Source organism: the organism of the source record quoted next, unplaced genomic scaffold (assembly GCF_019419815.1).
Source record: "Pyrus x bretschneideri cultivar Hongxiangsu unplaced genomic scaffold, Pyrus_bretschneideri_v1 Contig49, whole genome shotgun sequence".
NCBI classification, from domain to species: Eukaryota; Viridiplantae; Streptophyta; class Magnoliopsida; order Rosales; family Rosaceae; genus Pyrus; species Pyrus x bretschneideri.
Genome location: NW_025999786.1, coordinates 2965064 through 2992113, shown reverse-complemented (window position 1 = coordinate 2992113; position 27050 = coordinate 2965064). Strand labels below are relative to the sequence as shown.

At 37.5% G+C, this 27050-nt stretch overlaps 3 protein-coding genes across 7 annotated transcripts; 1 reads left to right on the top strand and 2 right to left on the bottom strand.

The window, feature by feature from the left end:
* Window positions 1–906: 906 nt before the first annotated feature.
* Window positions 907–19515, top strand: LOC103931687 (sterol 3-beta-glucosyltransferase UGT80B1). Of its 5 annotated transcripts, XM_048568729.1 has the most exons (16): window positions 910–1437; window positions 1607–1867; window positions 1949–2056; window positions 2706–2848; window positions 3275–3517; window positions 4114–4225; window positions 4559–4729; window positions 5291–5354; window positions 6018–6075; window positions 6183–6360; window positions 6441–6571; window positions 7240–7342; window positions 7765–7841; window positions 7998–8045; window positions 8168–8317; window positions 19225–19515. In XM_048568729.1, exons 2-16 carry the CDS (start codon window positions 1798–1800, stop codon window positions 19423–19425), a joined length of 1857 nt encoding a protein of 618 aa, XP_048424686.1. In that variant the 5' UTR covers window positions 910–1437; window positions 1607–1797; the 3' UTR covers window positions 19426–19515. The 5 variants fall into 5 exon arrangements, with proteins under 5 accessions (XP_048424687.1, XP_048424686.1, XP_048424685.1 ...); XM_048568730.1 differs by lacking the exon at window positions 19225–19515 and adding an exon at window positions 13270–13979 and having other exon boundaries at window positions 907–1867; window positions 8168–8319; XM_048568728.1 differs by having other exon boundaries at window positions 910–1867.
* A 328-nt stretch (window positions 19516–19843) lies between these two features.
* Window positions 19844–21180, bottom strand: LOC125470159 (citrate-binding protein-like). The gene has a single exon (XM_048568733.1). It carries the CDS (start codon window positions 21102–21104, stop codon window positions 20520–20522), a length of 585 nt encoding a protein of 194 aa, XP_048424690.1. The 5' UTR covers window positions 21105–21180; the 3' UTR covers window positions 19844–20519.
* A 2039-nt stretch (window positions 21181–23219) lies between these two features.
* On the bottom strand, window positions 23220–24457 carry LOC103931686 (citrate-binding protein-like). The gene is made up of 2 exons (XM_009341204.2): window positions 24188–24457; window positions 23220–23654 (listed from the first exon to the last, which is right to left on the bottom strand). Exons 1-2 carry the CDS (start codon window positions 24455–24457, stop codon window positions 23271–23273), a joined length of 654 nt encoding a protein of 217 aa, XP_009339479.1. The 3' UTR covers window positions 23220–23270.
* Between the last annotated feature and the right edge of the window lie 2593 nt (window positions 24458–27050).

Here is a 27050-nt window from a genome sequence, read left to right as displayed (position 1 = left end):
CAATATCAAATTAATATGAGACATTACCCTAATCTTCAATTCTTCTAGTATAAATTAAATACTCTATAGCATTTGATAATCAACTCCCATGAGGTGTACATACCTCCTCTTTGTTTTTTTAAGTGAGTAATGCTGGTGTTTAGGAAGTTGTACTTAGCTATATTGTGTAGTCAAGTGCCTTATTTGCATGTAACCTATGCTTATATAAATTAATAACATTTTCAAGAAAAAGAAATTTTTTAATCAATAATGTTCTTACCTTTTGTATATTTAAAAGTAATAAAAAAAATGTTTTCATAAAAAAAGTAGGAAAAAGAAATTAAGTGATTACCTTTCCAGTTAAAAGAAAAAGGCAAAATAATGATTTAGAGGTACACGATTGATTACATTTCATACTTTTTGTTTAAGATAGAGTTTTAAAATAGTTCACCAGATTCTAACATTTTCACATAACACCATAATCACTCTAAAATTTTGAAGTTATTAAAATCATGTCAATGTGAATATAGTGCAAATACTGCTCATACGTTATCACATAAAAATGATAGACTCACTATATCATCAATTTGACAAAAGATCAAACAATCAATTCAATATTCATTTTCTATTTTTGAAGAGAAGCACAAAAAGCTTTTACAAGAACTAGAATACCCATTTTTATACAATGGGAAGGATGAAGATCCTTTTCAGTTCTTTTTTTGTATTAGGATATTCACATTTATATCCGTTCATTGTACATCGTGTAACTAACTTTTATTATATACCATTTGTATTTAATTTTAAATAGAAAATAGAAAATAATTCTAATCATCCAACATATAATAAATGAATATGATAAGAGGTTTTAGAAATCCTTACAAAAAGGATCCAATGGAATCCAACTCCAGGGAGGACAAAAAGAACATTATGGTAAAACTTAAAACTGTTTTATATTATATGACGGGTAACAAGTGTACAACTCTGTCTCATATTGTTTGACGAACAGTTGAAGTTTCATTGAAATCCAGACAGAGAGAAGCTTCCTTAACAACCCAACCTCTCAGTTCAAAGACTCCAAATTTTTCTTCAACTTCCTTCCCTTCCCTGTATTCGAGCAATTCTTTATAGGACCTCTCACTCGAAGCGCCATATTTTATTGCGCATCAGAATTTCTTAGTACCCAAATAATCGCTTTCTGCTTCTGTTGGATTCTTTGCTCTCGGCTTAAAATCAGTCGGAAAAGCACTTTTCTTCAGTTTTGGAATTGCTTTTGAACTTCAAGGGCGGTTTAAACTTTCGCCCACCAAATGGTCTACGCTTTGACTTGCTGGTAGTGGTGGTTCCTGTCTTTTGGTCAAAATACAGTTAGCATTCGAGCATGTCCATGATCTGCGTGTAGAACAGCTAAATTTCGATAATTTCGACTTTTGGGCTTTGTTCCTGAAGCGGTTTGAACTTGTGGGTTGTTTTTTTTCTTTTGCTTTTTTTTTTTTTTAGCGATTCTCTGTCTTGTGTTGTGAGGTTCTGGATATTGGGAGTGTTTTTGAAGGGTTTGAGGTTTTTTGTTTTAGTGGGGTTTTGTTTTTGTTTATGTTTCTGACATCCTGAAATTCGATTTTCGGTACAGTTAATAATTCGATACTGGGAACTGAGTTGTAAGTTCTTGGAGTTGGGGTTAGTTGGTGGTTTCAGTTCATGGTTTGTGTTCAGATTCATGCTGTAGTAAATCTAGGATTGTAGATATGAGGAGCCGAAATTAAGGTTGCCGGAGTTGGGGTTTGGTCAGTTTCTGTTGTGCATCCCCGTGCACTAGGGAAAATGGGAAGCAATGGGGTTGACCATCCATTGAAACATTTGGAAGAGGAAGGCGGTAGCAGCCAAGGACAGAGTAAGGATTTTCTGTTAAGTTGTCGAATTTATGATTCGGTGGAAATGGATAACAAGTATTCAAATGAACGATTGGTTGCAGGTTCCTTTCAGCAGGAGAGGAATCGGAAGACAAATTCTTCACGGCCTTCTTCGGTTTTAGAGATTTTTCAGGCAAAAGAGTTCAATGTTGGTTCTTCACCTCAGACAAGTTAGTGCCCCCACGTATCCCGAGTTATAGTTGTTTTTGTTATCTGTAATGCATTGAGGGACAAAAAATGAAGCTTTTCCTTGACAAGAGACCAGGTTCTCTATTAACACCAATGAACTAAAATGTGTTAAGCTTTATTGCCTATACAATGCGGAAAGGAGCTTCCCGTCTTAGCTTAAAATTCAAGAGTATATTGCCAGGATGGTAGTTGTGCCCTTTAGTAATCAGTCATTACTTAGTGAAGTCACTAAGGTGTAAATAAGTCATGGAATTTGGAATTTAGATGACCGGACTGAAGTTCTAGAGCGATACTGAAAAAGAAATGAAATGACGGATTGAAGTAGTAGAATAGTTCTTAAAATTCATGTTGTCTAAATTGTGGAAATACTTCATATCCTAAACTATGATTACGTCCTACTACTGTTGTTGGTGTGGCCACCATTTACTAAGCTTTTCAGTGAACCATAGGATGATGTGATCATGATCCAAACTGATAGTCTAATTAGTCCGATGATGTGATCAAGCCTACCCCAGATGTTACTGGACTTTAACGCCATACTGGGATCCATTTAAATATGTATTTATGTTTCTTTTGTTCTGGTGTTTATCTAGTAAGTGCTCACTGATACGTACAGATATGTTCATGAAGGCTTGGACCATTCAATCACGGCACCAATTGGCACTCCCAAAGGTTTGCTGATTGAGGATCATGAGATTAGATTCCCTAGATCCAGGACGGAGAGGAAGGGAAGGCATGACTTAAAGTTGGATAGACTGTCAGAGCGTGAAAAGGTAGATACTATTATATGCATGGTTGTTTGTTGCCATTCCTGCGTTTGCTTATAAATTTGATGTTCCAACTTTCAGAACTAGAAACATATTTGTTGGACTAGTTTCTTTCATGAAACTGCAACTTCATGCTGAATAGATGCGTGCCAAGTGTTGTCCCCTAAATTTGTTTGCAAAACATGGGTGTATGACAGACCCTGTCTTACACAGTATCTTGTACTGTTTCAGTACCTGATAATCGTGACATAAATTGAGCTATAATCTAGCGGCTCCAACCACTGAGGTTGCTAGTATCCTCCATCCCACTCCCCCTTCCCCCAATTCCTTATGAACATAATTTTGGATTGCAGATGGTTTATTTGATTTTATACATTCTTGTGGTTCATTCTCTTCTTGGTTGATCATTGCTTTTCTTGTTTTGGTTTTCAGAGAAAACTAATTGTTGAGATGGTCAAGATACAAAACGATGGAACAGTAGAAGTTGATTTGGAAAAAAGTGCACCTGTTGCCTCTGAGTTCTTAGAGCTCCACACTGTCGAAGATGTGTCCATCAATCTTGATGATATGCCTTCCAATACCATCAAGTCAATTCCAAGGTTGAAAATTTGCATACTTGTGGTTGGAACAAGAGGAGATGTACAGGCTTTCCTGGCTATGGCAAAGAGATTTCAGGCATGTTTAACATAACCAGATGACTTTTCTTATGAATAATTTACCGTTGTTGGCACTTATTTCTTACCTTTCCCCTAGTTGTATGTAATTTTACCATCATGGTTTGTTTTCCTTGTGGAAGAACTAGCTTCCTTCCCAAAAATCGACTTTCATCAATTTAGGTTACATTTATGATCCATGAAACCTTGAAATAATTTGTTGTCAATTTACATTCAGTCTGCTCTTGTTATACATGTTGTCATCGTACAGATGTGCGTTTTATTCTTAATGTACTGTCTTTTTAAGGAAGTACCAATATCATTGATATCTATCCGGTTAGGTATTGTTTTGTTGGTCCAATGAGTGCATTCTAAAGATTAGTTTTGTACCACTTTTTGGTGATATATGGCACATAGGTCATAATTCTTTGGGCTAACAGGATGCGAAGAGGTTAATAATTGTAACTTTGTCCTTGTTACGAAATAGTTATAACTCTTACCTGCAGAGATAGACCATGCTTGATGCTAGTACCTATAATAAATTTTAGGTATCACTGATATATTCCTATGTTTGTTGTATGTTTTATTGGTTGTAGATGGTTTTATGTTTTCTTGCAGGAGTTTGGCCATCATGTTAGGTTGGCAACTCATGCGAACTTTAGCTCTTTTGTGAAGTCGGCTGGTGTAGACTTCTATCCATTGGGTGGTGATCCTCGCGTTTTGATAGGATGTAAGAGGTCCTTAATATTGAAAGTGTTTATTTTTATTTTTTTATTTTTTATTTTTATTTTTTATAATATTTCCCAATTTATCTCAGCTGAACCCTAATTCCAACAAATTTTCTTAAAGTTAAACTGTAAGAGTTTGTGTGAAAGCTGGAGTTATTTGAATGTTGACTTCCTTAAATTAACTAACTTCTATTCTTTTATCCAAAATTCGATATTTCTAGAGCTTAGAACTCTCATTCACATCATCATTTAGACTCTAAATATGTTTATTGTTCTCAAATTCTACCCTTAAGTGCTTTATTGAATAACTGAAATTTAGTGCCTTTTAATTTTAGATATGACCAAAAATAAAGGTCTCATTCCATCCGGCCGAGAAGAAATATCAATACAAAGAAAGCAACTGAAGGCAATTATTGAATCTCTTCTTCCAGCATGCACAGAACCAGATATAGAAACTGGTGTGCCCTTTAAGGCACAGGCAATTATTGCAAACCCTCCTGCTTATGGTGAGTTAGTACAAGTGGAATATTGAATGTCACTTCAATTGAATTATGTTTCTGGTAAATCAATATGTATTACAGTTTACAAAAGGTTTTACGATGAACTCTTATTCACAATTAAATTAAAAAGTTGCGTTGTTAGCTTCTTGCGTCTTACGTCATCTTTCATTGTTGGACCTTCCCGCTTCAATCAAGATTAATTAAATCAGTATAATAGACCCTCCCTTGTAGTTGGTCCTGTTAAGCTTGAAATCAGAATATTGATCCAGGACTGAAGGACTGTACTGGTCGGAACTCGGAAGCCATGCGCTGAAATATTTAGTCAGCAAAAGGTTTAAACCCTTATTATGGGACCTTTGTAGTAACTAGATCTGTCCTTCAAGGAAAATTGTTTTCATCGAATATGTCAGTCACTGCATTTGTGGATCTGCCATTAGAAAATGATTGTGTGAATATAAAGTTTGATTAATGAACTTATTCTACATCTGCATCTTTTCTTCTTCTATCAAGTAAAAAGATATAGTTCAATCGTGAGAAACTTCTTAGATTATGTGATATGGGTTGCAGGACATGCTCATGTTGCGGAAGCTCTTGGAGTACCGCTTCATATTTTCTTCACAATGCCATGGACGTAAGTTTTAACCACTTCTTTTCTTGCATTCTTTTGATAGAGTAATTGTCCTCCTGGCAGACGCTATGACTTGTTAAGTTAGTCATTCAATCTGTACCACTCATTCAAACAGGAACCCACTTGAAGAGTTCTTCAAATTGACAGTCTGGAAACATTCGAGAGTTTCTGAAATGTTTCCCGGTATACATAATAATACATACAGTTCAATTATAGTAGGATTCTATGAAAGGAGGCAAGTCAGGCTGTGATCCTAATAGTTAGGTCCTGGATTAAAACACTTTTACAGATGGGATTAGAATGCTCTGATTTGGAGTCTTTTAGTCTTCACCAATAAGAGATATCTAGGATTATGGATTACCTCTTTAAGTTTCTTCATTATATCGATCTTAGCAAGCGTCAAGCATATACAAGTATAATTGATTCATTTATACCATTAGGAAGCAGAAAAGGTAGAAACTCTCTTGGTCACATGGATTGCATTGGTGTTTCAAGTTAACATTAATAAATTACAAAATAAAAGCTATTTAAGGATGCTTGAAAGAAATATTATGTTCTCATTCTTGTTTTCACTTTTCAGTAGGTATGTTATGTCTTGAATGCTGGTTTATTTTGCTGGGAACTCTCTTCTATGTTGTGCCATCTAACATAGCTTTCTATAGACAGGCCTACTTATAAATTTCCTCACCCGCTGGCACGTGTACCTCAAAGTGCTGGTTATTGGGTACGCGATTTGTTTGGTATTTACTGCTATTTATTTTATTGTCATATATTTGAACCACTGGACTAATTGATGAGAAATCTAATCCCATTTCTCTTTGCCACATCTAGATTTCATACATTATTGTGGATTTACTGATATGGTGGGGTATTCGGGGATATATAAATGACTTCAGAAAAAAGAAGTTGAAGCTTTCTCCTATTGCATACTTCAGCACATACCATGGATCAATATCTCATTTGCCTACAGGCTATATGTGGAGTCCCCACGTTGTGCCAAAGCCAAGTGGTAAGTAATTCGATATTAATTATTCTCTTCTACCAGTAGTCTATTTGTTGGGAGGTTTTGACATCGTATGATATATGCAGATTGGGGATCTCTTGTGGATGTCGTTGGTTATTGTTTCTTAAACCTTGGGTCGAAGTATCAACCTCAAGATGAGTTTGTTGAATGGATTCAGAAAGGGCCTAAACCTATATATATTGGCTTTGGAAGCATGGTATATGATCTCACTTAAATTATGTGTAAAGTGATTAAAACTGCAGTGTGTATTCCTGTTTTCTTATTTATTTATTTTAAACTTTATGTTCATGTTCAAAGTTCATATAACTTTCCATATCAAAAAACTTAGTTGAATCTGGAAGGATTGGTAGGACTATCTTCAATAACTCTGATTTGATCATTAGGAAAGCTCATATAACTTTAGTGCAGATTAGCCTTGTTCCTTGAAAATTGACAATTATCTCGTCTAGTAATATATGTAATTTCTGCTAGAGAATTTAGAGGGCTCTTTGAGTACCTTGATAATAATACCAATCGATTCCATAAACATCGATGTCTTGATCGTTGCAGATAGTGCCGAACTGAATTTTCTACCTCTAGATATTTTCTATCTTGACCTGGAATCAGGATGATAGCATATGGACATAATTAAGTCCATTTTTCTTTTGAAGAGGGTGCTTCTTTATCAATGTGGGTTAATGGCTGGATACGTGTAATTGTGGCTGATAATTTATTTCTTGAGTTGGTTTAATACTTTGATTTTTATCTTTTTTTCGGTAAAAAATTTATTCCTATCGTAATTCACATTCGTGGCTGATAAAATCATGTTTTCATCATGAGTTTTGAAAAGATTAGAACCTAAAACTTTGCCTTTTTTTTGTTAAGCCGCTCGATGATCCCAAGAAAACTACGAATATTATATTGGAGGCGTTGAAAGATACAGGACAGAGAGGAATAATTGATAGAGGTTGGGGAGACCTGGGTAATTGTAAGTGTCTATTCTTTTTTCAATTAGATCTCATTCTTTAACCTGTTCTTGGAAATTCCACTGTATGGGTTAAATTGTTTGTCAAGTGTTACGTGCTTTGATTTGTCAATTCATGTGCCTGTTGATATAGCACTTGACTATATCACCATATTATGGCTCTCTCTCTCTCTCTCTCTCTCTCTCTCTCTCTCTCTCTCTCTCTCTCTCTCTATCTCTATGTTAAATTTGGATGTCCTTAATATCTTTTGAATTTCAGTTGACTGATCGTGTTAATTTTTGTAATCGCTGTTCAATTACATGTTTTTTATAAGGGTATTTTAAACCAAAAACAGGAAAAAAGACGAGCTGTTCTAGTTGCTTTGCTTTAAAATAATGAAAAAGCATCTGATATCTTTTCCTCTAATTTGGTTTGTGTGTTGCAGTTACAGAAGCATCCGATAATGTTTTCCTCTTGGAGGACTGCCCTCATGATTGGCTATTTCCTCAATGTTCAGCAGTGGTATGCTGTATTTTATGGTTTCACCTTTTTGTTCCGTTTTAACTAATTTATCACTCATGTAACCTGCACAGTGATTGGACATTTTTTTCATAAACCAGTTGTGGATATTGATTTTTACTGCATGTTTTTAAAAGCTGTACTATCTTAAATATGCAGGTTCATCATGGTGGTGCTGGGACTACAGCTACAGGATTGAGAGCTGGGGTAATGTTCTTTTCAGTCAGTGTGGTCGTTCTAAAATCATTTATTTCTGGGAGAATGGCTTTATCGTTCACCATTGTATTTTTTTTGTTGGATATCTAATTGCACTATTTTACGATGTACAGTGTCCAACAACCATAGTGCCGTTCTTTGGCGATCAGTTCTTCTGGGGTGATAGGATACATGAGAAAGGCTTGGGGCCTGCACCAATACCTATTTCTCAGCTCAGTGTTGAGAGCCTTTCAAGTGCTATTAGATTCATGCTGGAGCCAGAGGTATTACTGTTGGTATTTGACAGTTTACTAACTCAATACCAAAATATGTGGGTGATAAGTTTACAAACTCTATCACACCTCTTTCACTTTGCACTCTCAACTAAAATTGGACAAAGAAATAGAGAAAGGAGGGAAGCAACAAGCTTTGATAAAACACTTGGACTTTGATATATGAAAAGAGAGTTTACAAACTCTATAGCTTACAAGCTTAAAATGAGAATGAGAAATGGGATTTTGATGGGATGATTTACAATGCTTGAGAACTTGGGTATTTATAGCAAACCAAATGATTAAACTAAGATTATTTATTACCACACAAAACACATTAATTGCACCTAATAATTTTTATTCAACCATACCTAACATTGCCTAACTTTCAATGCCTAACTTTGACATTGATTTTCAACAATAGCAACTTGTTTTGATTTGAATTTCCAACACACCTCCTCAAATCAAAACGCCTTCATTCCTAGCATTTCACGCAGTAGCCGGAATGTTTCAATTGGCAATGGCTTTGTGAAGATGTCTGCCACTTGTTCCTTGGTGTGACAGTAGACAAGTTCAATTGTCTTTTGCTTCACATGGTCCCTTAGAAAATGGAACCTGGTATCAATGTGCTTGCTCCTTCCATGTTGAACAGGATTTTTTGCAAGTTTGATTGCAGACACGTTATCTACGTGAATCACAGTCGATTCCACTTGTGGATGACACACTGACTTCAACAGATTTCTTAACCAAATTGCCTCACACACGGTTGAGGCTACAGCAACATACTCGGCTTCACATGATGACAAAGCAACAATTGATTGCTTCTTTGAAGTCCATGAGAAAGCTGTTGATCCTAGAAAAAACACATAGCCAGTTGTGCTTTTCCTTTCATCTTGGTCACCTCCCCAATCACTATCTGAATAACCAAATAATTTTGCATTTTCACCAAAATTATAAAATAGACCATAGTTTAGAGTACCTCTTATGTACCTCAAAATTCTCTTGGCGGCCAGCCAATGAGACTCCCTTGGTGTTTCCATGTATCGACTCACGAGTCCAACACCATAAACTATATCAGGTCTTGTGATTGTAAGGTACCTTAGGCTTCCAACGAGGCTTTTGTACACTGTTGAGTTTACAAACTCACTCTCTCCTCCTTTGGACAGCTTCAATCCAGTTGCGACTGGGGTATTGACAGTGTTGCACTTGTCCATATTGAACTTCTTCAATATGTCTCTCATGTACCTTTGTTGAGAGATGTAGATACCATCACTTTCTTGCTTCACTTCTATGCCAAGAAAGTATGACATTAATCCATTGTCAGTCATCTCGAATTCACTGAACATGGATTGCTTGAACTCATGGAACATTGCCTCATTGTTTCCTGTAAACAATAAATCATCTACATAGAGACAAATAATTAAGAACTCCCCTTTTTCACCATTCTTCATGTAAACTGAATGCTCGTATGGACATTTCTGAAATCCATTTTGGTGAAGGTAGTTGTCGATCCTTGAATTCCAAGCTCGTGGTGCTTGCTTGAGGCCGTACAAAGCCTTCTTCAAACGATACACCTTATCTTCTTCTCCTTGTACTTGGAAGCCTTCCGGTTGTTCCACGTACACTTCTTCCTCAAGTACTCCATTAAGGAAGGCTGACTTGACATCTAGTTGATAAATTTTCCATTTATGATGTGCGGCAAGAGAGATTAGCAATCTTACCGTGTCAAGTCTCGCAACTGGAGCATAGACTTCATCATAGTCCACTCCATACTTCTGTTTGTAGCCCTTTGCTACAAGCCTTGATTTGTATCGATCCACACTCCCATCTGCAGTGCGTTTGATCTTGTAAACCCACTTGACACCAATAGCCTTCTGATTTGGTGGGAGCTTTGTCAGCTCCCAAGTGTCATTCTTCTCGATGGCATGGATCTCTTCTTCCATGGCTTTCTTCCAACAATCTTCTTCCACAGCTTCATTGAATGAGAAAGGCTCGTGGTCTGCATACACGCAGAAAAGGTTGGTTTCTTCTTCTTCTTCTTGTCCATAAATCTCTGTGAGATTCCTTAACCTCACTGGAGTTGAGGAGCTGCTTTCCTCACTAGATGTAGGACCACTCCTTGCAATTCTGTGCACTGGAGTTGTTGTGATTGTTTGAGCAGGTTGTTGCTCAATCGGTGGTACAACTTCTGGTTCTTCAAAATCAGTGGAGACGATCTTCTCTTTACTGACTTCTTTGTTGTTCCACGTCCATGTCTCTTCCTCACTGAAGATGACATCTCTACTAACCACTAGTTTGCCAGTTAGTGGGTTGTAGAGCTTGTATGCCTTGGACTCTTCACTATAGCCCACAAACACACATTTCTCACCTCTATCATCAAGTTTCCTCCTCTTGGCTTCTGGAACTTGAGCATATGCAACACACCCAAAAATTCTTAGGTGTGTAACATTCGGCTTGTATCCACTCCAAGCCTCTTGTGGTGTCATCCTCTTGACACTCTTTGTTGGACATCGATTCAACAAATAAATCGAACAAGCTACAGCTTCTGCCCATAACTCTTTTGGCAAATTCTTCTCCTTAAGCATGGACCTTGTCATGTCAAGGATGGTTCGATTCTTTCTTTCGGCTATCCCATTTTGCTGTGGGGTGTAGGCAGCAGTAAGTTGATGCCTAATTCCTTGCTCCTTGCAGTATGCTTGGAAAGCATTGGAGGTGTACTCTCCACCTCTATCTGATCTCACAGCCACAAGCTTGTGGTTACTTTCTGCCTCTGTGAGTGCCTTGAACTCCTTGAAAATTTTTAGGGCAGCTGACTTCTCCTTGAGAAAATAGACCCAAGTCTTTCTACTGAAATCATCAATGAAGGTAATAAAATACATATTTCCTCCATAAGACATGGGATCCAATGGACCACATATATCTGTGTGCACCAACTGCAGTGGTGCCTTTGCTCTCCATGTATCACCAACAGGGAACGATAGTCGTGCTTGCTTGCCAAGCACACAACCTTCACATACTTGGCGTGTGGCTTCAATCTGGGGTAGACCACGAACCATTCCTCCACTTGACAGCAACTTTAGGCCATTGAAATTAAGATGGCCAAATCGAAGATGCCATTTCCATGACTCATCTTCCATTACACCGATGTTGCAGCTTCCAATCTTTGTGTTCAAATTCAACGGAAACATCCGGTTCTTTGACATTCGAACACGTGCAATAAGCTTTCTCCTTGCATTCCTGAGAGTGAGAAGCATGTTCTCCATATGTATAATGTACCCTTTCTGGAGCAGTTGACCAATGCTCAGAATGTTGCTCTTCATACCTGGTATGTAGTAGGTATCGGAGATGTATTCTTCTCTTCCATCCTTCTGGATGATCTTGATCTTCCCTTTGCCTTCAACTGGCAACTTTGAGGAGTCACCAAGACTTACAGATCCATAGGCCCCTTCTTTGAGTTCGGCAAAAAACTCTTTCTTTCCACACATGTGATTGCTTGCACCAGAGTCCAAATACCAAACATCTTGTTGGCTACTGGAATCATGGTGTGCTAGTAAGACTGTAAGTTCTTCATCGGTATTTCCACTTGATTCTGCCATGTTGACATGCTCACCATTTTTATGTGAACATTCATTGGCATAATGTCCATATTGCTTACAGTTGTGACACTGGATATGCGCCTTTCCTCGAGTAGATCTCCACTCCTGAGACTGACCTTGATTTTGTGCATAGCCTCGACCTCTTCCTCGGGCTCGTCCTCGGCTACGGTTGGATGGGCTCCCACGACGTGAGTTCCACTGCCCACGACCTTTATTTGGTTTGTCAATATTCAACTTTGACTCCAAAGCTTGCTCTAGCGTTGTGGGGCTTGCATTCTTCTGAATGCGTTGCTCGTGAACTAGGAGGGATCCTAGTAGCTCTTCTGCGCTCATCACCTCCAAATCCTTGGATTCCTCAATGGCAGTCACCACATGCTCAAACTTAGATGTGAGTGACCGGAGTATCTTCTCCACAACTCGTACTTCATCGAGTCTCTCGCCATTTCTCCTCATCTGATTTACTATCACAATGAGCCTTGAGTGATAGTCGGAGATGCTCTCCCCTTCATTCATATGAGCAGTTTCAAAATCTGCTCGAAGTGATTGTAACCTCACTTTCTTGACTCGATCTACTCCTTTGTAGATTGTACTGAGTGTATCCCATACTTGTTTGCTCGTTGTTGCTTCTGCAACCTTCTCGAACGTTGAATCTTCCAAACCCTGGTATAGAAGATACAGCGCCTTTTGGTCCTTCTTTCGTAAGTCCTTGAGAGTGTTCCTTTGATCCGCAGTAGATACGGCTTCTTGCTCGGCAGTGGGTACAACATACCCACTACTGACAACTTCCCATAGCTCCTGTGATCCAAACAATGCTTTGAATTGGATGCACCATCTTTCATAATTTTCTTTCTTCAATGTGGGAACTTGGAGTTGCACTAAGTTGGACGCCATAACTGCTGCACCTGCCAGAATGGTATTCTGGCTCTGATACCAATTGTTGGTATTTGACAGTTTACTAACTCAATACCAAAATATGTGGGTGATAAGTTTACAAACTCTATCACACCTCTTTCACTTTACACTCTCAAATAAAATTGGACAAAGAAATAGAGAAAGGAGGGAAGCAACAAGCTTTGATAAAACACTTGGACTTTGATATATGAAAAGAGAGTTTACAAACTCTATAGCTTACAAGCTTAAAATGAGAATGAGAAATGGGATTTTGATGGGATTATTTACAATGCTTGAGAACTTGGGTATTTATAGCAAACCAAATGATTAAACTAAGATTATTTATTACCACACAAAACACATTAATTGCACCTAATAATTTTTATTCAACCATACCTAACATTGCCTAACTTTCAATGCCTAACTTTGACATTGATTTTCAACAATAGCAACTTGTTTTGATTTGAATTTCCAACAATTACTGCACCAATACCTGTTTCTCGTTTTGAAAATTATTTGTTTATCATATACAACAACCAAGCCTTATCCCACTAAGTGGTGGATGCCATGCCTTATCGAAGTAATTCTACTAATTCTTTTAAACTCATGACAACTTAATGTTGCTCTTCATCCTTGGTATTTCTTCCTTCTTATTGAATCAAACTCCTTGTAACCGTCTCTATAGATTTTATTCACAGAGCATTTACACGTGAATGAGAGTGTGAGTGGTGTGTGTGTTTTATTGGTCAATAATAGACAACCAATGAACCCCAAAAGATTAAACTGGTAATTAATGAGCTAACAATGCATTAGCTAACAAGTCAGAATGTGTGAAGCCTTGTGATCATACTTTTAACAGTATGACCATACTTTTAACAGTAATAGCATTAGCTGAAACGTTACCAGGTTAGATTAAATCCGTTCCTTTCTTTCTTGTTTTCATGTTTTTTTTTTCAATTAGCATTATGATGTTCACTTTGTTTATTAAAATCTGATTGCACCAAAAGACAGCCTTCAGGAGTGCACAAACTACTGAAAGTAGGAAACTCTACTCAGAATTTAGACCGTACCACAAAAAAGATAATGCAGACAGCATGAGAACACACTGAGAAAAACCAGAAACCAAGCAATCATGGAACAATGGACAGAAACAAATCAAATATCACAAATAATTAACACATGTCTTACAATCTCCGCCAAAGAAAAAAAGGGCTAATAATGTTTCAGTTATTCCTTACCAAACACTTAAGCAATTAGAGAATCAGATACAATCCTTCAATTATTTATCAGCACTACTCATCATTGCTCAGTTGGAAATGTTGGAAATTCAAATCAAAACAAGTTGCTATTGTTGAAAATCAATGTCAAAGTTAGGCATTGAAAGTTAGGCAATATTAGGTATGGTTGAATAAAAATTATTAGGTGCAATTAATGTGTTTTGTGTGGTAATAAATAATCTTAGTTTAATCATTTGGTTTGCTATAAATACCCAAGTTCTCAAGCATTGTAAATCATCCCATCAAAATCCCATTTCTCATTCTCATTTTAAGCTTGTAAGCTATAGAGTTTGTAAACTCTCTTTTCATATATCAAAGTCCAAGTGTTTTATCAAAGCTTGTTGCTTCCCTCCTTTCTCTATTTCTTTGTCCAATTTTATTTGAGAGTGCAAAGTGAAAGAGGTGTGATAGAGTTTGTAAACTTATCACCCACATATTTTGGTATTGAGTTAGTAAACTGTCAAATACCAACAATTGGTATCAGAGCCAGAATACCATTCTGGCAGGTGCAGCAGTTATGGCGTCCAACTTAGTGCAACTCCAAGTTCCCACATTGAAGAAAGAAAATTATGAAAGATGGTGCATCCAATTCAAAGCATTGTTTGGATCACAGGAGCTATGGGAAGTTGTCAGTAGTGGGTATGTTGTACCCACTGCCGAGCAAGAAGCCGTATCTACTGCGGATCAAAGGAACACTCTCAAGGACTTACGAAAGAAGGACCAAAAGGCGCTGTATCTTCTATACCAGGGTTTGGAAGATTCAACGTTCGAGAAGGTTGCAGAAGCAACAACGAGCAAACAAGTATGGGATACACTCAGTACAATCTACAAAGGAGTAGATCGAGTCAAGAAAGTGAGGTTACAATCACTTCGAGCAGATTTTGAAACTGCTCATATGAATGAAGGGGAGAGCATCTCCGACTATCACTCAAGGCTCATTGTGATAGTAAATCAGATGAGGAGAAATGGCGAGAGACTCGATGAAGTACGAGTTGTGGAGAAGATACTCCGGTCACTCACATCTAAGTTTGAGCATGTGGTGACTGCCATTGAGGAATCCAAGGATTTGGAGGTGATGAGCGCAGAAGAGCTACTAGGATCCCTCCTAGTTCACGAGCAACGCATTCAGAAGAATGCAAGCCCCACAACGCTAGAGCAAGCTTTGGAGTCAAAGTTGAATATTGACAAACCAAATAAAGGTCGTGGGCAGTGGAACTCACGTCGTGGGAGCCCATCCAACCGTAGCCGAGGACGAGCCCGAGGAAGAGGTCGAGGCTATGCACAAAATCAAGGTCAGTCTCAGGAGTGGAGATCTACTCGAGGAAAGGCGCATATCCAGTGTCACAACTGTAAGCAATATGGACATTATGCCAATGAATGTTCACATAAAAATGGTGAGCATGTCAACATGGCAGAATCAAGTGGAAATACCGATGAAGAACTTACAGTCTTACTAGCACACCATGATTCCAGTAGCCAACAAGATGTTTGGTATTTGGACTCTGGTGCAAGCAATCACATGTGTGGAAAGAAGGAGTTTTTGCCGAACTCAAAGAAAGGGCCTATGGATCTGTAAGTCTTGGTGACTCCTCAAAGTTGCCAGTTGAAGGCAAAGGGAAGATCAAGATCATCCAGAAGGATGGAAGAGAAGAATACATCTCCGATACCTACTACATACCAGGTATGAAGAGCAACATTCTGAGCATTGGTCAACTGCTCCAGAAAGGGTACATTATACATATGGAGAACATGCTTCTCACTCTCAGGAATGCAAGGAGAAAGCTTATTGCACGTGTTCGAATGTCAAAGAACCGGATGTTTCCGTTGAATTTGAACACAAAGATTGGAAGTTGCAACATCGGTGTAATGGAAGATGAGTCATGGAAATGGCATCTTCGATTTGGCCATCTTAATTTCAATGGCCTAAAGTTGCTGTCAAGTGGAGGAATGGTTCGTGGTCTACCCCAGATTGAAGCCACACGCCAAGTATGTGAAGGTTGTGTGCTTGGCAAGCAAGCACGACTATCGTTCCCTGTTGGTGATACATGGAGAGCAAAGGCACCACTGCAGTTGGTGCACACAGATATATGTGGTCCATTGGATCCCATGTCTTATGGAGGAAATAGGTATTTTATTACCTTCATTGATGATTTCAGTAGAAAGACTTGGGTCTATTTTCTCAAGGAGAAGTCAGCTGCCCTAAAAATTTTCAAGGAGTTCAAGGCACTCACAGAGGCAGAAAGTAACCACAAGCTTGTGGCTGTGAGATCAGATAGAGGTGGAGAGTACACCTCCAATGCTTTCCAAGCATACTGCAAGGAGCAAGGAATTAGGCATCAACTTACTGCTGCCTACACCCCACAGCAAAATGGGATAGCCGAAAGAAAGAATCGAACCATCCTTGACATGACAAGGTCCATGCTTAAGGAGAAGAATTTGCCAAAAGAGTTATGCGCAGAAGCTGTAGCTTGTTCGATTTATTTGTTGAATCGATGTCCAACAAAGAGTGTCAAGAGGATGACACCACAAGAGGCTTGGAGTGGATACAAGCCGAATGTTACACACCTAAGAATTTTTGGGTGTGTTGCATATGCTCAAGTTCCAGAAGCCAAGAGGAGGAAACTTGATGATAGAGGTGAGAAATGTGTGTTTGTGGGCTATAGTGAAGAGTCCAAGGCATACAAGCTCTACAACCCACTAACTGGCAAACTAGTGGTTAGTAGAGATGTCATCTTCAGTGAGGAAGAGACATGGACGTGGAACAACAAAGAAGTCAGTAAAGAGAAGATCGTCTCCACTGATTTTGAAGAACCAGAAGTTGTACCACCGATTGAGCAACAACCTGCTCAAACAATCACAACAACTCCAGCGCACAGAATTGCAAGGAGTGGTCCTACATCTAGTGAGGAAAGCAGCTCCTCAACTCCAGTGAGGTTAAGGAATCTCACAGAGATTTATGGACAAGAAGAAGAAGAAGAAACCAACCTTTTCTGCGTGTATGCAGACCACGAGCCTTTCTCATTCAATGAAGCTGTGGAAGAAGATTGTTGGAAGAAAGCCATGGAAGAAGAGATCCATGCCATCGAGAAGAATGACACTTGGGAGCTGACAAAGCTCCCACCAAATCAGAAGGCTATTGGTGTCAAGTGGGTTTACAAGATCAAACGCACTGCAGATGGGAGTGTGGATCGATACAAATCAAGGCTTGTAGCAAAGGGCTACAAACAGAAGTATGGAGTGGACTATGATGAAGTCTATGCTCCAGTTGCGAGACTTGACACGGTAAGATTGCTAATCTCTCTTGCCGCACATCATAAATGGAAAATTTATCAACTAGATGTCAAGTCAGCCTTCCTTAATGGAGTACTTGAGGAAGAAGTGTACGTGGAACAACCGGAAGGCTTCCAAGTACAAGGAGAAGAAGATAAGGTGTATCGTTTGAAGAAGGCTTTGTACGGCCTCAAGCAAGCACCACGAGCTTGGAACTCAAGGATCGACAACTACCTTCACCAAAATGGATTTCAGAAATGTCCATACGAGCATTCAATTTACATGAAGAATGGTGAAAAAGGGGAGTTCTTAATTATTTGTCTCTATGTAGATGATTTATTGTTTACAGGAAACAATGAGGCAATGTTCCATGAGTTCAAGCAATCCATGTTCAGTGAATTCGAGATGACTGACAATGGATTAATGTCATACTTTCTTGGCATAGAAGTGAAGCAAGAAAGTGATGGTATCTACATCTCTCAACAAAGGTACATGAGAGACATATTGAAGAAGTTCAATATGGACAAGTGCAACACTGTCAATACCCCAGTCGCAACTGGATTGAAGCTGTCCAAAGGAGGAGAGAGTGAGTTTGTAAACTCAACAGTGTACAAAAGCCTCGTTGGAAGCCTAAGGTACCTTACAATCACAAGACCTGATATAGTTTATGGTGTTGGACTCGTGAGTCGATACATGGAAACACCAAGGGAGTCTCATTGGCTGGCCGCCAAGAGAATTTTGAGGTACATAAGAGGTACTCTAAACTATGGTCTATTTTATAATTTTGGTGAAAATGCAAAATTATTTGGTTATTCAGATAGTGATTGGGGAGGTGACCAAGATGAAAGGAAAAGCACAACTGGCTATGTGTTTTTTCTAGGATCAACAGCTTTCTCATGGACTTCAAAGAAGCAATCAATTGTTGCTTTGTCATCATGTGAAGCCGAGTATGTTGCTGTAGCCTCAACCGTGTGTGAGGCAATTTGGTTAAGAAATCTGTTGAAGTCAGTGTGTCATCCACAAGTGGAATCGACTGTGATTCACGTAGATAACGTGTCTGCAATCAAACTTGCAAAAAATCCTGTTCAACATGGAAGGAGCAAGCACATTGATACCAGGTTCCATTTTCTAAGGGACCATGTGAAGCAAAAGACAATTGAACTTGTCTACTGTCACACCAAGGAACAAGTGGCAGACATCTTCACAAAGTCATTGCCAATTGAAACATTCCGGCTACTGCGTGAAATGCTAGGAATGAAGGCGTTTTGATTTGAGGAGGTGTGTTGGAAATTCAAATCAAAACAAGTTGCTATTGTTGAAAATCAATGTCAAAGTTAGGCATTGAAAGTTAGGCAATATTAGGTATGGTTGAATAAAAATTATTAGGTGCAATTAATGTGTTTTGTGTGGTAATAAATAATCTTAGTTTAATCATTTGGTTTGCTATAAATACCCAAGTTCTCAAGCATTGTAAATCATCCCATCAAAATCCCATTTCTCATTCTCATTTTAAGCTTGTAAGCTATAGAGTTTGTAAACTCTCTTTTCATATATCAAAGTCCAAGTGTTTTATCAAAGCTTGTTGCTTCCCTCCTTTCTCTATTTCTTTGTCCAATTTTATTTGAGAGTGCAAAGTGAAAGAGGTGTGATAGAGTTTGTAAACTTATCACCCACATATTTTGGTATTGAGTTAGTAAACTGTCAAATACCAACAGGAAATGGATTAAAAATGAAAACAAATATGATATGTTAAAAATTTCATGCTATTAAATGGTAAGCTTTCCTCTTTATAGCGTAGGTCATGTGTTAGTCCGTTAATGAGAAAATAGTGCAGCAACATAGCACACCAGGCATTCGTTCTAACCAGGAATTGAAACCCTCTTAGGTTAAATCTCAAGTACTAGAAATAGCAAAGTTGATAGAGAATGAAGACGGTGTTGCAGCTGCAGTTGATGCATTTCACCGGCACTTACCTCCTGAGTTACCATTGCAACCTGCATCTTCAGAGGAAGATGAGCTTCCAAGCCCTATGGTGTGGTTATTTCTTCAACTTCAGAAGTGGTGCTGCCTGCCTTGTGGTGTGTAGGATTCTTGCTGTGTCTTGTGCTGTTGTACAGATATGTTTTTCTTTTTAATTTTTTTTTTATATTCATAATATAGATTGGCGTTTCATTCATTTCATCTATGGCTTCCCTGCGTGGGTTTGATTGATAAATTGCTTACAAGTTAATATAGGGTTCTCACATCTTGGGGTATAGAGAATTAAAAAAAAATCAAATTTCGTTTCAGTTAGTAAAGCTGACAAAGTGAGAATATAACGATGCTGAACCAAATCAATTATTTATATCAATTTTTTCATTATTTACTTCAGTTCGTGTTGTATCAATTTTCATTGACCTGAGAAATATAAGTACGTGGTTCCGCATAAGATTTGCTGAAGTCAAATGTTTTGTCATTTTGATGCTGTGTACCCCAACCTTGGTTTGCAAGCACACTCCTTATCTTAGGGACACGGGATAGGGCCAAGTTTTGGCTTACTTTGGTATCAAGGAACACTTTTTTTTACATCTCGTCAACTACCACATTCCTCAAGCTGGTAAGCCAATTATTATTGTATATGAGTGAATATATGTATATATCTATGTATGTACTTCTGTGCGGTTCTTGAGATCTTTCCCAATTCTATTTCTTGACTTTTTATATATTCATCACAGAAAGAATAATAATACAACATATTTACGGGTTTTGAATCCTGTAAGAAATTGAACAATGTGTTTGAAGGTACAGAGATATGCAAACTGATGTTTGCTTGTCTTTGAACTCTGCTCAGATTGTATAAATAATTGGAGCGCTGTAATAGTGAGACATTCTTGAAACTGCTTGTAGGAGTCGAACAATTTTATCGAACCTTGAGATAGTTAGCAACTTTGGTTGCCAGAGAATTTCAGCATTTTGTCCATCTTGCATAGGGGTTGAGTAATAGGATTTAATGATTGTATGGATTATGAAAGTGCTACTGAATCCTGTATGATTTGCACTGGTACAGTCTTACTATAACTGAAGTAGAAGGGGGCGAAAGAGTTATACGAGTTCTCAAGTAAAACCGTAGCGTTGTACTCCATATATAGACCGGTAGATACACTGTAACGACACACTTGGCTACTTAATACAAATATTCTACTAATTTCCGTCATTTTTTGTAAAGTTGATCTCTTTCCACCTTGATTCCATGTAGTTACTCGAATTCTCTGGTGTGGCATACACTCCACATGTGAAATACAGGTCCCCTGGTCCTTGGCCTTCCACCTCAAACTTCTTGACACCATCAATGAAAACTATTATCTTTCCTTTGTCAACGTTGTGGATTATGTTTACTTGAAACCACTTGTCGTAGGGATCAATAGCTACGAGGTTGTATTTGTAGTATTTGATATCTCCGTCGTACATCCTTAGCTGTAGAGATGTAGCTCCCTCAGCTGCACCGTGGATCTGCACAATTGTAACCCCAGAATTATCACTTGGCACATATATGTTCTTCAAATTGCCAAATTCCAGAAGAATGGTCATGCCCCTGCAACAAAACCCCCAAGTTCGGCAACTAGTTGAAATATTAGTGACATAGCATTGTGAAAAAATGGTAGGAAGAGGGAGAGAGATATATATACCGATATGCGCAGCTCTGAGCTCGGTTGTCAGTTTTGAAGGGCTTGTCATGATTGTAGATCCAAAAACCTCGAACCCCATCCTTGTAACTGTAACGATCATCGAGGGGTTCGTTGTATGGTGTTTGTAAGACGAAGTTGTCTTCCGTCAATGGCACAAGGGTGAATCCATTGGTAGGATCAGCAGCACAAAGACTGACACAACCATTTATTTTAATAAAAGAAAAAAATCAAAAACAAATTCAATAACCCTTTTAGGCATTGGTCGGTCACAAGTAGGGGTGAAACTTGGGTTGGACCAATCCGACTCGTTTATGTTTAACCCGACTTTAAACCCAAACAAGTGAGTTTTTTTTAGTTATAAACTGTCTAAACCCAACTCAATTTCAACCCGTTTATTGATTGGGTTGAGTTGTGTTTATCATTTCCCTATCCATCCCCAACCCAACCCAACCCGACTAACCAAACTCAATCTAACTAGATTATAACTTATATCAATTAATGCTCATACTACACCCAAGTGAGCTAAGTCCAAAAATCAATGCACTTTCTAATTTTTTTTTTTTTTAATAAATTACCCTTTATAATTACTTAAGCTTTTAGGGAATAAGAGGTTTTGAATAGTCAACCCATATTTGTAGTTTCTAAATCCTAAGGCTTTATAATAGATGGATTTATGAAATTAAAGTTAGCTAGCTTTGATGTTACTTGGCTTAATTTTTTAGGAATTCTTGGAAACTAAGTTGTTATAAGATTAAACTTGAAAAAGTTGGGCAACCCAAACTCAACCCAAGTAAACCCTAGCCCAATTAAACCCGAGCCCAAATGAACCCCAATGATACCCAACCCAAACCCAAGCCCGAATTGTAAAATTTGAGTTAGGATTGGGTTGACCTTCCAACCCGCCCGAGTTGCACCCCTAGTCTTAAGCGATCTATTATTCATAAAGGAAAAAGGCATATTTTTTTATTTGCCCTCCGAATGTATATGGAATTGCCAATTTTCTTTTTAAACTTTAATTTTAGCCAATTATCTTTTTGAACTTTTATAATTAGCCAATTTTCCCTTGAACTTTAATTTTAGGGAGTTTTAACGAAACGCTTCTGATACTGTTCATTTTTTAACGAAAAACCACATTTTTACCTTTTCCTGATACTATTCACTGCACCTTTATTTGTCATTTTTCATTAAAACTAAAGTTTTTTTTTTTTTTTGACTTTTCGTGAGTTTTCCTTTAATTTTAACCGATTACCCCTTGAACTTTTATAAATAGCCAATTCCTTCCTGGCATTAGATTTTAAAAATTTTCATTCAATTTTCGATCCATCTTGATTACAGGAACAACACATGACAATTGTATGAGGGCAAAAAAGATGGAATTTTTTTTTTTTGAAAAAAAAATGGAAAGTTAAATGGATGAAAAATTGAATGAATTTTTTTTTTAAAATATAACGCCAAGGGGAAAATTAGCTATTTATAAAAGTTCAAGGCGGTAACGACCAAAAGTAAAGTTCAGGTGGGAAATGGCTAATTATACAAGTTCAGGGGGCTAATCGGCTAAAATTAAAGTTCAAAGGGAAAATTGGAAATTCTATACAAGTTCAGAGGGTAAATCAACAAATACCTCAAGAAAAAATATATAAGATTATTGATATTGATATCAGTATGTAAAAAGTTATCACATTTGGAACGAGCTCTTAGTAGCTATTGTGAAAGGAAATGTAAAGGAGATTATATTTTTTGATCATATTTTGTAGATCACATGATACGGTAGTTAATGGTTGGATTCTTTTTTTAATGATTTAAAGAGCGAGTCCAACCATCAACTGCCACATCATGTAATTACAAAAATATAGCTCAAGATAGTTTCTCTAACATTGTCCAATGTGAAAACAAAGAGAATATTTAATACTGTTTATTAAACGTTAGTTTAAATGCCGTTATTCTTCGTAGTGGAAAAGCTTGTTTGGGATTGCATTGGGAATTAGAAGTGTTTTTTGACAACTAAAATACTTACGACTGTGAGAAGGCATTTGGATTTTCAATGAAAATTTTGACATATTTATACTGAAAACGCTTATGAGCAGAAATTCATTCTACAAAAGCAGTCCCACTACACGAATCCTAAGTTCCATGGTCTAAATATTATATATACTTTGAAGCTGCAGAAGCTTGCGTTACATTGGCATGGAAACATCTCAAGGCAGTTGGCTGTAGCTCGAACACAAACATACATAAAATTTGTCCATCGCAGAATATATAATCATCATCACTTTTTATATATTTTGATGTCTTTCCAACGTGATTCCATGTAGTAGCTTATGTTAGCCGGTGCAGCATAAACTCCACATTTGAAGTACAAGTCTCCTGGCCCTTTATCCTTCACCTGAAATTTCTGGACTCCGTCGATGAAAACAGTCACCGTGCCTCCGTCAACGTCGTGAATTATGTTAAGTCTGAACCACTTATCGTAAAGATTTGTAGCCACTAAATCTCGACTATAATACCTCATGTCGCCGTTATAGATTCTTAGGATTATTGTGGTAGCACCATGAGCTGCTCCATGTATCTGTGCTACCGTAGCACCGGAGGTTCCATTTGGTACAAATCCATACCCTTCAAATTGCCATATTCCAGATGAATAGTCAAGACCCTACATAAAACTTAGTTAGGTCTAGCTGATGATTGTATATGAATCTCGACCACCAGTTCTGGAAGCGTTCTACACAAGACGTATACAATACATAGCAAAAACGCACACACAAAGCGTTTTTTCTTGCTAAACTTATGTTGGCGGACTATATTTGGTATAAGTCAACATGAGCAATAATTCATACTCACTGCCAACAATGTAAATCCACTTGTCTGATAAAAATCAACGTGATCAATGTCCCATATTTATATTTATATTTTTTTTTTAAAAGAAGAAATTTCTTGCCCACTGTATTTTAAGTACTGTTCTCTCTAGTCGATCAGTTAACAATTTATGAATATTTGGGGTATGTATATAGGTTAGTAGCCTCATATCAAACCGTCTGACAATATAAGAATTTATCGGTAAAATTGTGACTCTGAACAACACATTTAGTCAAAAATCGACTTAATTAATTCACCAAATATGAACATAAATATATATCAGTACATATATGTTATAAACAGAGAGTAGCGCAGGTAGGGAGATGTTACCCGTATGCGAACTTCAGTACGTGGCTGGGTTTGGCTACTAGGGTTATGGGGCTTGTCATCAGCATAGACCCACAAACGCCTTACTCCATTGACACTACTATAGCGCTTCTCCAGTGGTACGTCATACGGTTTCTGTAATTCGAAATTATATTCCGTCAACGGAACATCGATGAAGCCATCAGTGGGATCAGCACCACATAACTGAATAATGTCTTTCAGTGAGCCCAGAAAAACCAAGGAGAGAAGCATATAGCAGTAGCTACCTCTCATAGTTGATGGTGGGAGCTTATATCTCTGACTATATGTACATATATTTATAGGACATTAGAACATCGGTCACATTACATAATTTTTATTCTTAATTTTACCATTTTGTAATTTGTCATTTACTAATGAAAAGTTTGCGTATTGGAAGATAATTATTGACATGATTCCCGATAACTTATATTATAACACATACTGTCATGTGATCCTAGGTACATAGAAGCAGCTATCTCAAATACAAAGAATAATAATGAAGCGACTTTGAACTGCCTTTAGTATTACCATATTAAACTAATTAATTAAAGTCCTTAGACGAAGTTATTATATCGGCGAGTGTATGTGCAGGGTAGTTAGCATAATATTGTTAAATTCAAGCTAATTAATAATGTAAATACCCACAAGATGACAATGCATGTGAAGGCACCCAAGGATGGTTTCTTGGAACATAATGACAAAGGTAGTTATAAAATAAAATTAGCAATTTAGCCTGCAGGGTAGTTAGCATAGTATAGTGCAGGATGACTGCGTCAAAGACCAAAAATACTCAAAATTTAATTGTCTAAATGCAATAAAATTAGTGTATGTGCAGACTTCTTCCACATGGAGGGAATCGTGTTCGTTGTTATACAATACAATTAGCATACTAATGAACATTATTCTCTACGAAAGTTAATAGTCTATGTGCAGGAAGACTAATTCATCCAATCTTTCGTCTTCTTCATGATATTCAATGCAAGGAGATTATCAGACGAAAAATGCTATTCTTATCGTTCTTTATACCATCATTTGTCTTATCTTTTTAATAGAAATGGGACACAGATGTGTCTGCGGGCCTTACTTTTATTGGAGAGATTGTACAAGTAATGGTACAAATAAACGACAAAAGAGAGTGCTTATATGCAGTCATGCTCTTCTAAGATCCTCATGTTCAAGACGCTTGAGAATCAAATGTATATCAACCATAAGATTATATTAGTTTATATCCAAAAGCTTAAAATATTTGACAACTTAATAAACCAAAACCAACATAAAACCCATGAACCATTAGAAAATTCATTTTCTTGTTATGGTTTATTAAGTTGTCCAATATTATAAAGACTAATATAATATTGTGGCTAGTACGCATTTGGTCCTCACAAAGCCTCAAAATGAAGACATTAGGAGAGCATAACTCATTGTGGATGACATTTGCACAAAGTTATTTTGTGAAAGGATATATAGAAGAGAAGAAGAGAAAGCGTCAGAGACATTCATCTTTTGCCTATATGAAGCATATAATGCCTAATTTTGTTTATATTGGTCTTAGTGATAGATTTTTAGTGTGATACTTGCATCTTAGCCAAGAGTCATCATGTTCCTTATTACTTGAGTTTATAGAGAAGTGATGTCCCTTTTGTATTGGTACCTTCGAAAGTTGGGGACCATCCCCAACCTCTAGTGTTTCAAGTAATAAGTGGTGTGACATTTGTGGGTATTTGCACTTGTATGACATGGGTATATTCTTGAAGAACAAGAGTGAGAGGATTTTTTAATTTTCAATCTTTTCATAAGATGATACATCTTAGTTTTCAAGGAAAGTCCAGATCCTCCGTGTTGGGTTTCAGGCTAGTTATTGGGATAAATTTAATTTAAATATTAACTATGCAATGAAAAAAATAAAAATAACATACAATATGTTATCTGGATTATATATCTGGTTGGTTGTAATCGATAATGCAATAAATAAAGATGGCGAAGAAGTTAACTTACATGAATCCTTGTGCTTGTGTACTTCCTCTTCATTATTGATCACGAAAAGTTCCCTAAGTACTGAGCCTCTAAGAGTATCCACACTTATACACCAACGATAGATGATGAAGTGAAGGATTTGATTATTCTAGCAAGATCATTCACTTGAATTAATTCTCTTGGCCACACTTGGAAGTTCAGCTAGGATTTTTCTCTCTTTTCTCTATAGGACAAAAATGATCATTAGGGACTATTGACCTTAAAAACTATTTAGCCCATGTGGTGTGCAAGCCAAATAGCTAATAAGCTAATTACATCATTCGATTGAATGCGGCGCATGCCAACTCATCGGTCGAGCTCGGCCGGGGAGTGAATGAATGTTGTTGTGGCATTGAGTGTGTTGATGACCTCTAAATCTTGCGATTATGGCCAGGGAACGAACGTGGTTCAGCCTTCGTGTTCTAGAGCCTGAAGATAAAGCTGCTAGTTATTATGAAGTTCAATAAATGTTTAGCTTTCAATGTGCTGAATGTCGTAGCCTGGTAACACCCCAACTCGCTGAAAAGCTAATGGGATAATCTCTTCCAACAAGGATTCAGAGATTCCCTGTTAACTAAGACTTGGATAGATAATTAATCGATCTCGAAGTAGTGTTGTTTATCCAAACTGAAGATGTCGTCAGTTGCCTTTACAATGCTATTTATCCAAGTTGAAGATGTTTTGGTGGGAAAAACAGTAAAATAAAATTCTCAAGAGGGTTGAGAAGTTTCGCGTAGAGCGAGAGTTTGTGCATAGCAGATTTGTGTGTTTATTTGAAGAGAGCTCAAATATTGTCTGCAGCTTTGTATTTATGGAGAGAGTATGCTCATTG

Coding starts and splice junctions, on each gene's coding strand:
- LOC125470159 (XM_048568733.1), bottom strand. CDS start 21,104: ATGATCGTTACAGTTACAAGGATGGGGTTCGAGGTTTTTGGATCTACA.
- LOC103931686 (XM_009341204.2), bottom strand. CDS start 24,457: ATGAGAGGTAGCTACTGCTATATGCTTCTCTCCTTGGTTTTTCTGGGC. Junction 23,655..24,187: donor GTACTGAAGTTCGCATACGG/GTAACATCTCCC, acceptor AGTTTTATGTAG/GGTCTTGACTATTCATCTGG.
- LOC103931687 (XM_048568729.1), top strand. CDS start 1,798: ATGGGAAGCAATGGGGTTGACCATCCATTGAAACATTTGGAAGAGGAA. Junction 7,343..7,764: donor TTGGGGAGACCTGGGTAATT/GTAAGTGTCTAT, acceptor TGTGTGTTGCAG/TTACAGAAGCATCCGATAAT. Junction 8,046..8,167: donor CTACAGGATTGAGAGCTGGG/GTAATGTTCTTT, acceptor TACGATGTACAG/TGTCCAACAACCATAGTGCC.